General features: G+C 43.1%; 1 protein-coding gene across 1 annotated transcript in view; it reads right to left on the bottom strand.

Annotated features, from left to right (window-relative positions):
* Positions 1 to 431: 431 nt before the first annotated feature.
* The window catches only part of YIPF4 (Yip1 domain family member 4), a 90,746-nt gene continuing 74,324 nt past the window's right edge, over positions 432 to 16,853 (bottom strand). Inside the window, exons 4-6 of the mRNA XM_077283025.1 lie at positions 9,733 to 9,810; positions 6,120 to 6,233; positions 432 to 1,580 (exon numbers count right to left, since the gene is read on the bottom strand). Of these exons, the coding sequence (XP_077139140.1) occupies positions 1,443 to 1,580; positions 6,120 to 6,233; positions 9,733 to 9,810 (330 nt within the window). The 3' untranslated portion in view covers positions 432 to 1,442. The remainder of the gene's footprint in view (positions 1,581 to 6,119; positions 6,234 to 9,732; positions 9,811 to 16,853) is intronic.

The following is a 16,853-nucleotide window of genomic DNA, read 5'->3' as shown; positions in this document are numbered from 1 at the left end:
CGATGTTTTTATAATACCGACAGAACCACCAAATTTGCCAAGGCAAAGCTGCTTCAGGAAATGGTGATCTTTTTCCTGGAGCTGCTTCAATGCCAGTCTTCTACTCTCTGTATACCTTTAAGTACCTATAAGCCGCCCAAAGAATGACCATGTTACTTCTTTAACTTGCTTTAACACTTTTTTTTTTCACCTAAGAAATATAGGAAATCAATTGCTTATCCAAATAATTGAAGTGGTTTATATTTATATGTACTTCGCATCTGCTCCAAAAGCCATGTCAAAAATGTCTGTGAGAGTACCCCAACTTTGCTCCAGTCTCCCCTTAAATTCCAAAGTTTTAAGCACGACTTATATACAATATAAAAGATTAAAACATTATAGAATTAAAAGACACGCATAAAACTTTGCAACAGACATAAAAAACAAAGGCATTTTTATTCTTTGCAGTTTATTTTTTCTGTATTGAGTCAGAAATGAAATCTATAAAAAGTTTTTTTATGTAACAGCAATTAAAGAAATGATGAGGATCACATCAATAACTGTTACATGAGCTGAAATCAACATTCATAAATATTTATTTACCATATCTACAAAGTTATTTGACATAAAATTTAACCACCAAAAAGTACACTGTCCCACACAATTGCACTTTAATCTAGAGATAGGGTTTTTTCTTCTTGTTTTCAGCAGCACTATATGATTTTCATTGGTATAAAAAAAAAAAAAAAAAAAAAAAAGGGCAATCAACTTTTCAGAGGAAATAACCATCTATAAAAATGGAACTACGACTTGGCTCCAGTGTGACAAGCACAAACTGTGTAAAACCTATAACAAATATGGTCACCTGGGTGTTGCGGCACAAAGTACCTCCATGAATACAACTGGTCTGAGATTCTCTACCTGCTTCTTATATACACGAATAGGAAATGGAAAAAAAAAAAAATATCAAACAATGTCAAAACAGATGTATTAAAAAAAAAAATCCCAATCAAGACACTTAAAATTGGTGAACGCATCTTTATCCCTAAAGATTGTAAATCCACCATAACTGCATCGTTCCCACTGCCCAGACCCAGTAGTTGTTAGCACTAGTTTCAGATCTGGTAACAGTCATGTGCTATGCCATATTTACATAATGTAGACGTAGAAAAGATCAGGTATACGTTGCTTTTTCTCCAGATATTCTTGTAGATTGAATGTGAGACAAATTAATGCTAATATCATAAAAAGTTAGAACTTTATTTTGTTGATCCCTTCTATGTCAGAAGACAGGCCTTGCACCATATTGCCTTAAAGAATAAGCTCCCAGGCAAGAGGTTTGGGTTTAATATATACAAATAGGCGTAATACACACCCCAAAGGGTTGGGAGCGAGATTCCTCTTCCCCGACCCATCCAGCATTACACTTTGCCACTCTACCAAATGAACACAGCATCTGATCCTCACACTCCAGTGTACAAAGATAGAAAATAAATGTACAATAAAAAGATGGGATAAATAAGAAGTGGCTTCTTTGTCTTGAACTCTTCTCCGACTAATAAAGATGCCGCACTGTAAGCTGCCCAGAACACTCCAAACAGCTGCAAAAGAAAAGCAAAGCATTTGATATTACTATCATTAGAGTTCAACACAATTCGAAGGCAACATTCACAAATCAATTCTGTAGCTTCTCTGATGCGTTTTTTTTTGTTCTGCATGAAAAAATGGGGGGAAAAAAGCAGTCGATAGCCAAAAAGCTGTATATATGGTGCATTTTTGGTGTAGTCTTTTGGGGATATTTTTGGTGCCAAGCAGTTTTGATCACACTGGGTGAAAAACTGCAGTTAAGACACTGATGAGGGTTTGTTTTTTTTGCGGGACGAGTTGTACTATTGAAAGACACCATTGATTTTACCACATAGTGTACTGGAAGACAAGAAAATAATGAAACTGCAAAAAAAAGAAGTGCAATTCCACAATTGGGTTCAATGTGACCATATTCAATAAATGCTAAAACTGACCTGGTAATATGATTTTCCCAGGTCAGTACGAGTACCCAGATACCAAACATGTATAGGTGTATGATAGATCGGACATTTCTGAATGCAGCAATAGCAAATATAAGTATTTTTTATTTGTTTTATTTATTAATGGGGCAAAAAGGGTGGTTATTTGAACATTATTTGTTAACCCCTTTACCGCCTTAGAGGTATAGTTACAGCCAAGGTGACAAAAAATGTGACACAAAAAAGTATGTGTTATGAAAAAAATAAAATAAAAATTATCATATGTACACACAGAATCAATGAGCAAAAATCATGATAAATATACTTAGTGCAAAAAAAAAAAAAATAAATGAATAAAAAGCTAATGCGATATAACAAAGTGTTACCATAAAAGGAAAAATGGTAAATATAAGTGTATTCCTTGTATTGAAGTTACATCACAAAGTAAATGTTGTAAAGGTAACCATGTAGTGGCTAGAACACCAAATAGCAGCACATAGTAACAGTGTGTGGTAGAAAAGAGCAGACAAATAATCCTAAATAGGAAATCCAGGAGCCAGAGACCTACATGGTCTTTGTGAGTGATTTCCACTTTTTAATTTTGTTACCTTTACTACATTTGTTACACATATTTACTTTGTGATGTAACTTCAATAGAAGGAATACACTTAAATTTACCATTTTTTGCTGTTATGGTAACACTTTCAGTTATATCGCACTAGCCTTTTATTCATTTACTAGGTGGTGGCCCGATTCTAACGCATCGGGTATTCTAGAATATGTATGCGTAGTGTATAGCACAGCCCACGTAGTATATTGCGCAGCCCACGTAGTATATTGCGCAGCCCACGTAGTACATTGTGCAGCCCACGCAGTACATTGCGCAGCCAACACAGTACATTGCGCAGCCCACGCAGTACATTGCGCAGCCCACGCAGTACATTGCGCAGCCCACGTAGTACATTGCGCAGCCCACGTTGTACATTGCGCAGCCCACGTTGTATACTGCGCAGCCCACGTAGTATATTGCGCAGCCCACGTTGTATATTGCGCAACCCATGTTGTATATTGCGCAGCCCACGTTGTATATTGCGCAGCCCATGTAGTATATTGCGCAGTCCACGTTGTATATTGCACAGCCCACGTTGTATATTGCGCAGGCCACGTTGTATATTGCGCAGCCCACGTTGTATAGTCACGTAGTATATTGTCCAGCCACGTAGTATATAGCACAGCCCATGTAGTGTATTGCCCAGCCACGTAGTATATAGCACAGCCCATGTAGTATATTGCCCAGCCACGTAGTATATGGCCTAACCCATGTAGTATATTGCCCAGTCCACGTAGTATATAGCAATGTGGGCATCATATCCCTGTTAAAAAAAAAGAAATAAAATAAAAAATAGTTATATACTCACCTTCCGGAGCCCCCGGATCCAAGCGCAGCGGTTACCGACGCTGCTTGTGCGCTCCGGTCTCAAGAGCGCATTGCGGTCTCGCGAGACCGCGTCATCATCTCGCGAGATCGCAGCATGGACCGGTTACCGGAGCGTCGCGAGGAGCGGGAAAGGCCTGTTCCTGATCCGAGGGGCAGACGGACGGTGAGTATATAACGATTTTTTTATTATTATTATTTTTTAACATTAGATCGTTTTACTATTCATGCCGCATAGGCAGCATGAATAGTAAAAAGTTGGTCACACAGGGTTAATAGCAGCATTAACCGAGTGCGTTACACCACGGTCAACGCTGCCATTAACCCTGTGTTGAGTGCAGACTGGAGGGGAGTACGGAGCGGGCACTGACTGCGGGGAGGAAGGAGCGGCCATTTTTCCGCCGGACTGTGCCTGTTGCTGATTGGTCGTGGCTGTTTTGCCACGACCAATCAGCGACTTGGATTACATGACAGAGGCCGCGACCAATGAATATCCGTGACAGACAGAAGGACAGACAGAAAGACGGAAGTACCCCTTAGACAATTATATAGTAAATTTTATTTTTTGCACTAAGTACTGTATATTTATCATGATTTTTGCTCATTGATTCTATGTGTGTGCATATGATAATTTTTATTTTATTTTGTTCTTAACACATACTTTTTTTGTGTCACTTTTTCACTTTGTTCTGTTTTTAGGAGCATATCCCTGGGTGTGTGTGCGTCCCTTTTGTATAATTGTATACTTTACTCATTGCGTATTGTTCTGTTATTTTTACCTGAATCTGTATTTATCTGGTAATTATGTAAGTAATTATTATTTTGGACTTTATGGTTGGTTTTCAGTTCTTTTCGCCATCGATACCCATGTCACATGACCGCGGGTCGCCGATGGGTTGGCATGACAATCCAGGGTCTGAGCACAAGCGATCCGAAGATCGCAGCTTTTAGTCTCGCATGTAGACTATTGAAGCATGTAAAAAAAATGTAAAACGTTTTTTAAAATATTTAAAAAATATAAAAGTTGAAATCACTCCCCATTCAAAATAAAAAAAATACACATTTAGTATCACCGCGTTCAAAAACGCCTGATCTATCAATATATAAAAAGAATTAATCCATTCAGTAAATGATGCAAAAGAGTCAAAAATGCCAGAATTACATTTTTTTGTTTGTGCAACATTGTTAATGCAATAACGCGAGATCAAAAGATCATATCTACACCAAAATGGTATCAATAAAAGTGTCAGCTCGGCACGCAAAAATTAAGCCGTCACTCAGCCCCAGATCACAAAAAATTAAGACGCTACAAGTCTTGAAGTTGGCAACTTTTTTTTTTTAAGAAACTTTGGATTTTTGTTTTCACCGTTTAAATAAAAAAGAACCTATACATGTTTGATATCTACGAACTCCATATGACCTGGAGAATCATAATGGCAGGTCAGTTTTAGTATTTAGTAAACATGGTAAAATAGCAAACCAAAAAACCAAAAAACAAATGTGGAATTGCACTTTTTTTTCCCCCGTTTTCCATTACACTATATGACAAAACCAATGGTGTTCTTCAAAAAAAAAACCTAAGGTGGTTGATGCGGTTAATATTTAAAAATAAACAAATAAAACATTTTTTTACTGTGTTTAACAGTCCCCTTAGGATTCTTAAAGCTGCGAACTTCTAATCACCTGTGCTATACATAGCAGTGCATGAGCACTGGTAGCACTCAAAAGGCATGGACACAGCCTGAAGGGGTTAAAATCTGAACCACTGTGCAGCATGTGATTATGTAAAATCGGATTCTCTTTGCCGTTATTGAAATTCTCCATGGGTTCTCAACACCATATCCAGGTGAAAACAGTGCAGCTTAACTACTGGTGAACATACCCCTTGCTGGATATCCTGGATTATTCACACACAAATCTGAGCACACAAAGCACAAACATAAAAAAACAACCATCTGCATAGGGAAAAAGAGGGGCACAGACAATGACTAAAATAATGGAATCTTCTTTATTGCACAACAAAAATGGATCAGAAATAAACCTTTGCAATGGAAAAGGTTCACATGATAGACATGAAAGACCAATGCGTTTCTGCCATAAAAATAACACCCTTACTGTTTTATAGCTCCCTTGCATCCATCCTTGTGGTCCGTTATTTTTTCCATTCAGAGCCCATATGCCCCTGACACACTCAGAATAGTGTAGGGGAGCAATGAGTCACATAATGTAGTCATTTATTACATTGTAATCTAGCACTCTGGAATGGCCAGCACCCGTTTCACCCTCACTGGCAAAGTCACTGGTTGATATGATTACTTTTTCTGTGTAAGCAACACTGCCCCTATTGCTTATGCCTTCCCTCCCTATACACACTACCACTCACTCACTTATAAAGGCTCACAGGTGACTACCCCATGACACAATGTTCAGAGCACACTACTGCGAGAGCTGCTGGAAGAGTCCAGCCAGAAGCATGGAGAGCATTATTCTGCTCAAAGCACAGCCATGAAATACCTTTACTCTGTGCTTTGAACATACTGTAGCACTAAGGAAGGATCTGAAGGTCACATGACCACAGCAGATTTTTAACAGGATGTAAATTGTGAAGTTTCTAATTCTCATAGACTTGACAATGATTTTAATAATCTGTGTACATGGAAACCACTTAAAAAAGGTCTTCTTATTTGTAGACATCTTACCTTGATTACCGTAGACACAATTTCAAAGGATCCAACCACTATAAGTGCAGGGACAATAACAATTAATGGAAGTAAGGAGTATCCTATAACCCCAAGCACCTGCCCATAAGAGACCTACAGAAAAAAGAAAAGTTACATAAATGGTAAACATACTGTTTGCTGTGGGTCACATCAAACTTTGCTTAAATTCAAATCAATGTAATACTGGCAATACATCAAGCTGATACAATGCAAATAAAAAAAAAAAACAACTATGTCAGGGCTATTTTATAGTAAATGCACAGGAAGCAGGAAACGGCAGAATTTCCAGGAGCTAAAAACTCATGTTATCGTTAAAAAAAATCACATTATATACAGCAGGTAAAAAAAGTATTGAACAGGTCACCAATTTTCCAAGGAAATATATTTCTAAAAGGCCCCCGAGGAAGCAACACGCGTTGGGCGTTTTCTGCCCTGTCAGATGCATGGACTTATTGCTGACACAGGCTATTATGCTCTTATCAATACACACCATTGGCATCATTACTTGCTTGATATAGGTATCCCTTTCCCTTTGGATCCATACTCTTTCCAGCAGCACGATTCATATTACATCTTGTTTTCATCATGCTTTATGGCTGCTTTTTTTGTATTTAACGTTCATCTTATAGCAGTTGTTATAGCCTTATTAATATTTTGATTATTTCATTGCGCTACAGGGGGATCCATAGAGCATATTTATTATGAATGGTTTATATATCACTTGTTTGGTCTAATTTACCTGTGTGCTGTATTTGATTTACAAAGATAGCATTATTCATCTATTTGCCTGACAGGGTTGGTCACTCTAATTGCGGTTGATCATGCCTTGTGTCAAGTTTTTTACTTTTTAATAGTTTTTATTCGTTATTTTGTGTAGTTGTTACTTAATAAAAGATTTTCTATTTTATCATGTCTGGTGATCCCTATTTATATAGCTTGTCTTCGTCTTCTTTTTTGCGCTAGTATACAGTACAGACCAAAAGTTTGGACACACCTCATTTAAAGATTTTTCTGTATTTTCATGAGTATGAAAATTGTACATTCACACTGAAGGCATCAAAACTATGAATTAACACATGTGGAATTATATACTTAACAAAAAAGTGTGAAACAACTGAAATTATGTCTTATATTCTAGGTTCTTCAAAGTAGCCACCTTTTGCTTTGATGACTGCATTGCACACTCTTGGCATTCTCTTGATGAGCTTCAAGAGGTAGTCACCGGGAATGATTTTCACTTCACACGTGTGCCCTGTCAGGTTTAATAAGTGGGATTTCTTGCCTTATAAATGGGGATGGGACCATCGGTTGTGTTGTGCAGAAGTCTGGTGTCTGTATATTACTTGCTATAGGTGATCCCAGAATTATCTACAGTGGTGCCCTCCGTCTATTCTATTTGATATTTCTAAAAGGTGCTACGGACATGAAATTCTCACTAGAGGTCGGTAACAACCCATTCAATCCATAAATGCAAAGATATAAAACCATAGCTGTCCATAAATTAAGTTACCATATTTTTCGATTATAAAGCGCACTTTTTTCCCAAAAACATTTGGGAGGAAAATGGGCAGCTTACCAGGGGTGCCTACGGTGGAGCAGGGTCACCGCCTTGTGGTGGTGCATCTTATGGTCCGCAAAATATGGAATGCGTAACAATGAGAAAAAATAAAAAATAAAAAGGTGGATTAACTCCGCGCTGCTTGAAAGATAGTAGTCCAAATGGATATTCAGATGAAAAAGTGGCTTTATTCAACGCGTTTCAGAGTACTATGACTCCATCAGGAAACCACAAAAGTATATACCTTTTGTGGTTTCCTGATGAAGGAGTCCTAGTACTCCGAAACGCGTTGAATAAAGCCACATTTTCATGTGAATATCCATTTGGACTTCTATCTTTCAAGCAGCGCGGAGTTAATCCACCTTTTTATCCCATTTTTTTTTTTTTTACCCTGGCTGGTCACCAGGAGACAGTGGCTCTGCAGCAGCTAATATTTCCATGAGCCTGTGTTTGGGCTCTATCTGGTGAGTAAAATCTGATTAGAGGTATCTCTTAATAACCAGATAAGGCCCTATTGCGCTTTTACTTTCCTTCCAGCTTTTTATTGTAACATTGAGAAATTACACAGTGAAAAAGCATTGAACACATGAAGAAAGAAGTAAAAAAACCATGAAAAGTCATGACACCAACTGACATCTATCAGTAATTTGAAAGCAATCCTGCCACTTAGTGAAAAATATCAGCTGGTTCAACTGATGGCCTATAAAAAGGTGTTTCATTACCAAGGTGCATTCAAGAAACATCTCACGATGGTTAAAACAGTAAGCTGTCTCAAGAACATCGGAACCTTATTGTTGCAAATCATACTTATGGCATTGGTTACAGAAGCATTTCTAAACTACTGAAGGATCCAGTGAGCACTGTTGGGGTCATAAATCCAGAAGTGGAAAGAACATCATTTGACGATAAATGGGCCATGATGAGGTGCTCCCCGCAAGACTTCAGACAGAGGAGTGAAAAGAATTGTCAAAGAGAAAAGGACCACCTTGGAGAGCTACAGAAAGACCTGGAATCAGCAGGTACAATTGTTTCAAAGAAAGCAAGTAATGCACTGAACCTCCATGGCCTGTATGCACTCTATGGAACAACAAAAAGATTATTCAAGTGCTTTTAAATACTGTGAAATACTGTGAGAATATATTATGGTCAGATGCGACCAAAATTGAACTCTCTGGATGCCATAATACACACCATGTTTGGAGGCCAAAAGGCACTATATATCATCCCAAAAAACCTAACCAACAATAATGTTTGGAGGTGGGAACATCATGTGTGGGGCGGGTTTTCAGCATACAACAAACTTCATATAATTGAAGGAAAGCTGAATGGACAAATGTATAAAGACATTCTTGATAAAAATCTGCTGCCACCTACCAGGATGATAAATATGAAACAATTGGAGACATTTCAAAAAGAAAATGATCCCAAACAAACAGCCAAGGAAACTCTTAACCGGTTTCAGAGAAAGTAAATAAAGCTGCTACAATGGAGCACCTGACCTGAATCCAATAGAAAATTTATGGAAGGAACTAAAGCTCAGAGTTCATAGGAGCCTACGAAAGCATCAGAATTTGAAGAGTTTGTGTGGAAGAACGGGCCAAAGTCACACCTGAGCAATGTATGCAGCTAGTTTTTCCCTACAAGAGACGTCTTGAAGTTGCCATCAACAACAAAGGTTTTTGTACAAAGTATTAAATAAATTTAAGTAAGCGTCTTCAATACTTTTTCCCTGTGTCATTTCTCACTGTTACACATCACTTAATTTATGGATATCTATGGTCTATAGTGCATGTAATTTTAGTGATTTGTTTTTTGTAGCATCTGATCATCATGGCTCACACCACTTGTTCCTTCATATTTTGGGTCTAACATCCAGCAACTATTACTACCCTCTACATCTTGTAGCTACGCCTAATCAAACCCAGTAAAGCATCAACATCACCCTTCTTCTACAACTCCTAACTGGTTCCTTCTTTTGCAAATAATTTTGCTGTCGCCTAGATTCAACATGCTGAGGATATACCATATACTTACTTCCCCTCCAAGGACTCGGGCCAGCAGGAAGATGGTCAGTGATCCAAATATCCAAATTGTAATGATCCAAGACACAACCTTAAATAAATACATACACACAAATGTAATTCTGTATAATGTTCAAACAGATAAATATCTTTCCATTTATTAGTACACTAAGCAACAAGCCGGATTGTTCAGAAGACACCAGATGCCATTCACATGCAGATAAATGGTGGAATGTTTGCAGTGAGGAAAATATGGTTATACCAGAGGGCTGGTAGATTGGTGAACCCAAACTAAAAGGAACCAAAAAGTGATCCTTCGAGGTACATCTACCTACATAACTTGAAGAAGAAAGCAAGCTTTGTGTGTTACTATTCGAGATGAGCAATCCCGAACTGAAAAGTTCAGGATTCGTACTGAACACCTAGCGTCTGGTGCTGAACTCTGAACATGGACTTCTCCAAAGTTCGGGTCCCCGTTGATTTCAATGGGTTTCAGGTTCCGGTTGAAGTTCAGGTACAGTTCTGGTACAGAACCCGAACTTCCACAAGTCTACTCAGCCCTAGTTACCATGTTAGGTGTGCAGTGTATCACGATTTACATACTGGCAGTCATGTGCAGACTAGCATCTTGCTCAGGTGATTGCAGAATACTGAAAAAAGCGGATAACAAGCAAATTGTCACGTGACTGTCAGCAGGCAAATCACATACTATCCACCGACACAAGCTGGGAATAGGGTGAATCTTGATCGTGTGCATATTGTGCACTGTCAAGATTAGGCATTCTGCAGATACTTAGATTGACTATTTAAATTTTAAAAAGGTTATCAAAGAGGCGTGGCCATACTCTGGTACTCAGCAGACGTGTGTACGTACGTGTGTGTGTATGTGTGTGTAAACTGAGAGCTGTCAGGAGATGACTAGCTGTGGAAGCTGAGAGAGCTGTAAACTGCAGAGAGATCTTGATGTCTGCGGAGAAGCAGTGATCATGTTGGAAGTCTGGGACCAAAGTGCAGAGAGAGACTGTAGGGGAGACACAGAGGATGAAGCATATCTCCAGACTCGCAGCAGAGAAGACACTGTGGGTCCAGATGCCTGGTGAAAAACTGGCAGGAGTGCAGTGAAAGTAAATACAATGCAGACAGGGAAGCTGCAGAGTGTGCACCACTAGATCCCAAGACCCTCAGTGTTCTATTGCTGCAACCAGTGGGAGACTCTGTGAGGAAGTTATAGAGAAGGAAAGTGTTCCTAGTGCAAACAGGCAGCTGAGGCAGTGATTATAAACCTGCTATGACCCATAGTAAAAAGATGGGTCAGGAAGATGGGGGGACAGTATACCGGCTCCCATGATGTTGCCCTTGTGTCTAGTGGGAGGAGGCAAATAGATGTGTAGGGAGACATTGCAGCAAGATTGGGGAAATTTGCATACGGAGGGCCTGCTGGTATTCCTGGTCCTCAGCGGTCAGGATTGAATTTACAGGGCGCCCAGAATATAACACCAGCATGATCCCGCTTATTCAGCCCTAGTGGTGGAAGAAGGAGAGAATGAGGATACCCTGACGCTAACCCGGTCTGTTTTAACATCTTGAAATTTGGAGAAATCTCCCATGGGAACATGGGAAAGGACTCTAAATACGTCCAGAAAGGAGGGGGATTCCCCCAGGGATGTTTCACTGGGATTAATGTGATAACCAAAAATAACAATCTCATCTCATTGACGGGCCAGGTAGGCCACTTTCAAGAAACTATCTTGAAGATTCTTTGTTCCGACTCGGTATGACTCCTGGATGGTGGAACAAATCCACCTGGCTATAGTGGCCTTTGAAGCGGCAAGACCCTTCTTCTGACTTTCCGGGAGAACGAACGAACAAAGCATCCATCCTTCTGAAGGATGCCGTCCTCGAGACGTAGCTTCTCAGAGCTCTGACTAAGGGTACCGTCACACATTGAAATTTTCATCGCTGCGACGGCACGATTCGTGACGTCGCAGTGATCATATGGTTATCGCTCCAGCGTCGTAGACTGCGGTCACACGGTGCAATCACGGCGCTGGAGCGATGCCGAAGTCCCCGGGTAACCAGGGTAAACATCGGGTAACTAAGCGCAGGGCCGCGCTTAGTAACCCGATGTTTACCCTGGTTACCAGCGTAAACGTAAAAAAACAAACAGTACATACTCACCCGTCGGTGTCCTTCAGGTCCCTTGCCGTCTGCTTCCTGCTCTGAGTGCAGCCGTACAGTGAGAGCAGATCGCAGCACCGCTGTGATCTGCTCTCACTTTCCGGCCGGCACTCAGAGCAGGAAGCAGACGGCAAGGGACCTGAAGGACACCGACGGGTGAGTATGTACGGTTTGTTTTTTTACGTTTACGCTGGTAACCAGGGTAAACATCGGGTTACTAAGCGCGGCCCTGCGCTTAGTTACCCGATGTTTACCCTGGTTACAAGCGAAGACATCGCTGGATCGCTGTCACACACAACGATCCAGCGATGTCAGCGGGTGATCAAGCGACGAAAGAAAGTTCCAAACGATCTGCTACGACGTACGATTCTCAGCAGGGTGTCTGATCGCAGTAGCGTGTCAGACACAGCGATATCGTAACGATATCGCTAGAACGTCACGAATCGTAACGTCGTAGCGATGGAAATTTCAATGTGTGACGGTACCCTTAGTCCAGAGAGTGCAGAGCTCTTTCTATCCTGTGAATAGGAGCTGGACAAAAAAGAAGGGAGAACAATGTCCTCGTTAAGATGAAAGGACGAGATAACCTTTGGCAAAAAGGACGGGGACGACCTGAGGACAACCTTGTCCTGATGGAAATTAAGGAAAGGCACCAGGCAGGACAGGGTGGCTAGTTCCGAAACTCGTCTGATTGATGTGATCGCAACAAAGAAGGCAACCTTCCAGGACAGGAAAACCAACGAAATGTCCTGAAGCAGTTCAAAGGGGGTTCCTGTAGGGCACTCAGTACCAAGTTGAGGTCCCAAGGCTCTAAGGGCATGCGATAGGGAGGTGCCACATGTGACACCCCTTGTAGAAAGGTTTTAACCTGAGGTTTTGACGCGATCAGTCTTAGAAATAAAACCGATAGAGCGGAGATTTGACCCTTGAGAGAGCAAAGTGCCAGACCGGAGTCCAGACCGGCCTGTAGGAACTCTAAAATGGTGGGAACTGAGAAGACGAGAGGGGAAAGACCACGATCCTTGCACCAAGCAAAAAAGGTCTTTCAGGTATGGTGATGAATGCGTACCGATGTGGGTTTACGGGCACTAACCATAATGGAAGCGACCTGTTGAGAAAACCCAACCTGGGTCAAAACCCAGGATTCAATGGCCACGCCATTAAACACAGGGCCCCTGAGGTCTGGTGATGAATCGGGCCCTGGGATGTAAGTTACCTCGGACATGGCCGCTCTGCTGGGGTACCCCCTTGATGATTGATGTATGCCACTGCCGTGGCGTTGTCCGATTGAATACGGATGGGGGTGACCCGCTAGAAGATGATAGAACTGATGCAGGGCCAGCCGAATAGCACGGATCTCCAGAATGTTGATCGATAGCTTCGATTCTTGAATTAACCAGCAGCCCTGAGCCGTGTGGTGATGAAAGACTGCTCCCCAGCCCAAAAGACTGGCATCGGTAATCAACACAAGCTATTTAAACAGGGAGAAAAGACTTCCCCTGGTTGAGGGAAGAATTCAACGTCCAACATCTGATAGCCTGTCTGACCTCCAGGGATACCTGCGGTCGAGGGAGAACGGGTTCCGTCCCAAGCCGTCAGGAGAGCATGCTGCAGGGGACAAAGGTGCAGTTGCGCAAAAGGGACCGCTTCCATTGCGGCCACCATCTTTCCCAGTAAGTGCGTGGACTCCTTGTTGAAGGGCTAGGACTTTGTCTTGAGGAAGAATTACCAACCCCAAGATGAGTCCATGGTCATCCCTAGAAAGTCTATCTGCTGGGCTGGGACAGGGTAAGACAGGGGAAGATTTGCTTAAGTTTATCAGCCAGCCCAGGCGAGAAAGGGTATCGCAAGTGATGCGGATGGACTCCGCGCAGTCGTGGAAGGACGGACCTTTGATCAACAGGTCGTCCAGATAGGGCAGATCGATCACGCCCCAAAAGTGCAAGATGAACATGACAGCCGCTATGACCTTTGTGAACACTCGGGGAGCTGTAGTGAGGCCGAAGGGCAGGGCCGTGAATTGGAAATGCTGGTTGCGAATGGCAAAGCACATGAATCTCTGGTGAGGGGGAAAAAAAAAAAAATCAGAAAACGCAAGTAAGCGTCTCGGATGTCGATTTAGGCCAAGAATTCCCCTTCCTGAGAAGTGATAACTGAGCGCAGAGATTCCATGCGGAAAAGACGGACCTTAACAAACTTGATTAGAAGTTTGAGGTCTAATATGGGTCTTACCTTTCCATTATTCGGGACGATGAAAAGGTTCGAATAGAAACCCTGAAACCTTTTGCTTTCTGGGACAGGATGCAATGCATCTACGGCCCGGGAAAGAGCTTTTGACCTTGCCTCTGAGGAAGGAAAACGGGAGGGAAAGAAACGAGATGGAGGGCACGTAGCAAAATCGATTTTGTATCCGGATGACACCAGGTCTCTGACCCACTCGTCGGAGATCACGGAACGCCAGACTTAACGAAACAGAAGCATGCGGTCGCCTACCCTGCTGGTGTCTACTGGATAGCGTCAGTAGTCAGCGGAAGGAAAATCTCTGAGACCTAGGTCCTTTAGGTCTCGACTGTTGGGTCAAGATTTCCAATAGTGGTTAGGTCTGTACGAGACCTGAGCTCCTTCATTTCTGCGTGGAGAACGCCTTGAGCCGGAAGAAGTAGTTGTAGTGGATCAGCCTGGATTGGAGCGTAAGGAACAGAAAAGGATTTGTTGTTGTCTCTGAAAGGGACATCTAAATCTCTGTTGGGGAAGAATTTAGCTTTCCTCTAGTAGCATTAGAAATAACCTGATCCAGCTTCTCTCCAAATAAGCAGCCGCTCTGATAAGGAAGGGAAGTGAGAGACTTCTTTGATGCAGAGTCCGCTTTCCACTCTCAGCCATAATGCTCTTCTGGTAATGATGGCATTGACTGTTGACAGAGCAGCACAGCCGGCCGCATCCAAAGATGCATGTACCAGGTAATCGCCTGCCCGAGAAATTTGGCTGGCAAGGTGCACCGCCTCTGGGAGGAAGATTACTGCTCTAAAGTGAATTAGCTAAAGCCCCCAACCAGAGGACCATAGTCTTCGCTACCCATGCTGTGGCGAAGGACGGAAAGAGTCGAACCTGTGGCCTCAAAGACAGCGAGCCAAACTTTCTGACGGTCCATGGGATTTTTGATGGATTTGCCATCCGGCACGGACAGAAGGGGTTTTGGATGCTAGGCGGGATATCGGGGGGGGGGGGGGGGGGGGTACTACCCAATCTTTCTTCAGATCAGCTGAGAAAGGATACTTTGCTTCAAGGGGCCTTTGTCCTATGAAGCGTTTATCTGGTCATTCCCTGTGCTGCGTTAACTATGGCCCGAAACTCAGGGTGAATAGCAAATGCCTTATGAGAGCGTTTAGTCCTTTTAAAGGTCATTGTTTGATCCGGAGCAGAGCCGGAATCTTCCTCAACCTTTAAAGTCTGATTGACAGCCTCAATCAGCGAATCCACCGTTTTCTGAAAATCTGGCGAATCCGGATCTAAGGAACCATTAGATTCACACTCAAGATTCGCGTTCGCTACTGACCTCTGGAGAGGGAGAGGGAGAAACTGAGCTCTCAGGCGACAAGGCACATGTCTGCTCAGGAGATGTTCTACGGATCTGTTTTCTAGGCGCCTGTAGGCTTCTAGAGTGCTTTAGGACCCTGCTAACCGACTGCTCCTGCCTTGGGGAGGATCCGTCCACATCAGTCCTGCGAACGCTCCGGTCCCCAGAAGGATCACGGAGGGTTTCAATCGCTTTGGCCAGAGAAGCCATGGATTGAGACAGTGACAAAGCCCACTCAGGGGGACTAGGTACACTGGGCTGTGGTGGCAGAGGGCTCCTGAGCGCATTTGGAGTCACAGGCATTGCAGAGCAGCAAAATTGAAGCCTTAGGAAAAGCAGACTGGCAGGAGGAGCATAAAGTAAAAAAGATAGCCTGAAAAGGGTAACAGCAGGGAGGAGGATGTATATAGCAGTATAGCAGCGCTCCCTTACTCAGATCTGTGTCCCCCGCTCCTCCTGCGTGGCTCTCCAACTGTGTAGCCCTTGCAATGTGAACACCTGCTGACAGGATCCTGATGGCAGTCCGTGTGTCCTGAGGCGGTCGTGGGGGAAGTAAGATGGCCACCGAGAATATCAGAGGCGCTTCTCGTTCTGTGCGAGAAGCGCCAGAAAAGGTGGGCGGAGCGTCCGCAGTGCGTCATCATGTGGGCGGGGATTGGGGTTGCGGCCTAGTAAAAGGCCAAAGCCGGGGACTAAAGTTGCGGCGCCAGTCGGCACCGATGCAGGAAAGGGCCGTATGTGCGCCCCCGCTGTCAGGATTGGTACCCTTATCCAGCGCCGCTCAAGACAGCCTGTATGGAACCATTCAGCCCCGGCACTTTCCCGGAGAAGCTGCGGGGTAGCAGGTAAGCCAGCGATATTAGCAGGTCCTCTGCTGCTGGGCCTGGACGGTGCAGGGATAAAGGGGTAACCCTTAATCCACAGTTCCTTTAATAGGGAGGTGGAGAGGGACTGTCTGCCTCCTTGCACCATCCGCTTTAACAGTGATGATGCAGTGGGGGCTGCCTGGATGCCAAAAAGGGGCTACTGTACATCCAAGGGATTAAATCCCCTAGGATGGGACAGGGCTGAATGTCCAGCATTAAGCCTGGCTGTGGAAGAGGATACATGGAGGCGACACTCCATGTGCTCGTCCGGTAAGGGTGCGGGGAGATCGATGCCTTTGAAGGAACCCATGGCCCCCCCCACAAAAAAAAAATAAAAATCAGCCCAGGCATGGCATCCCACATCGCGGGAGAGGATACAGAGAAGCGACACTCCCCGTGCTCGCTTGTTGATGGTTCGGGAAGATCGGAGCCTTGAAAGGATCCGTCGCCCCTTCATTCCACTTGGAAAATGTAACAATTGGTTAAAAATAAAATAATAAAGAGCTTTCGGTC

Source organism: Ranitomeya variabilis, chromosome 2 (assembly GCF_051348905.1).
Source record: "Ranitomeya variabilis isolate aRanVar5 chromosome 2, aRanVar5.hap1, whole genome shotgun sequence".
NCBI lineage: Eukaryota > Metazoa > Chordata > Amphibia > Anura > Dendrobatidae > Ranitomeya > Ranitomeya variabilis.
Note: the sequence above shows the minus strand (reverse complement) of the source record. Positions and strands in the feature narration are given on the sequence as shown.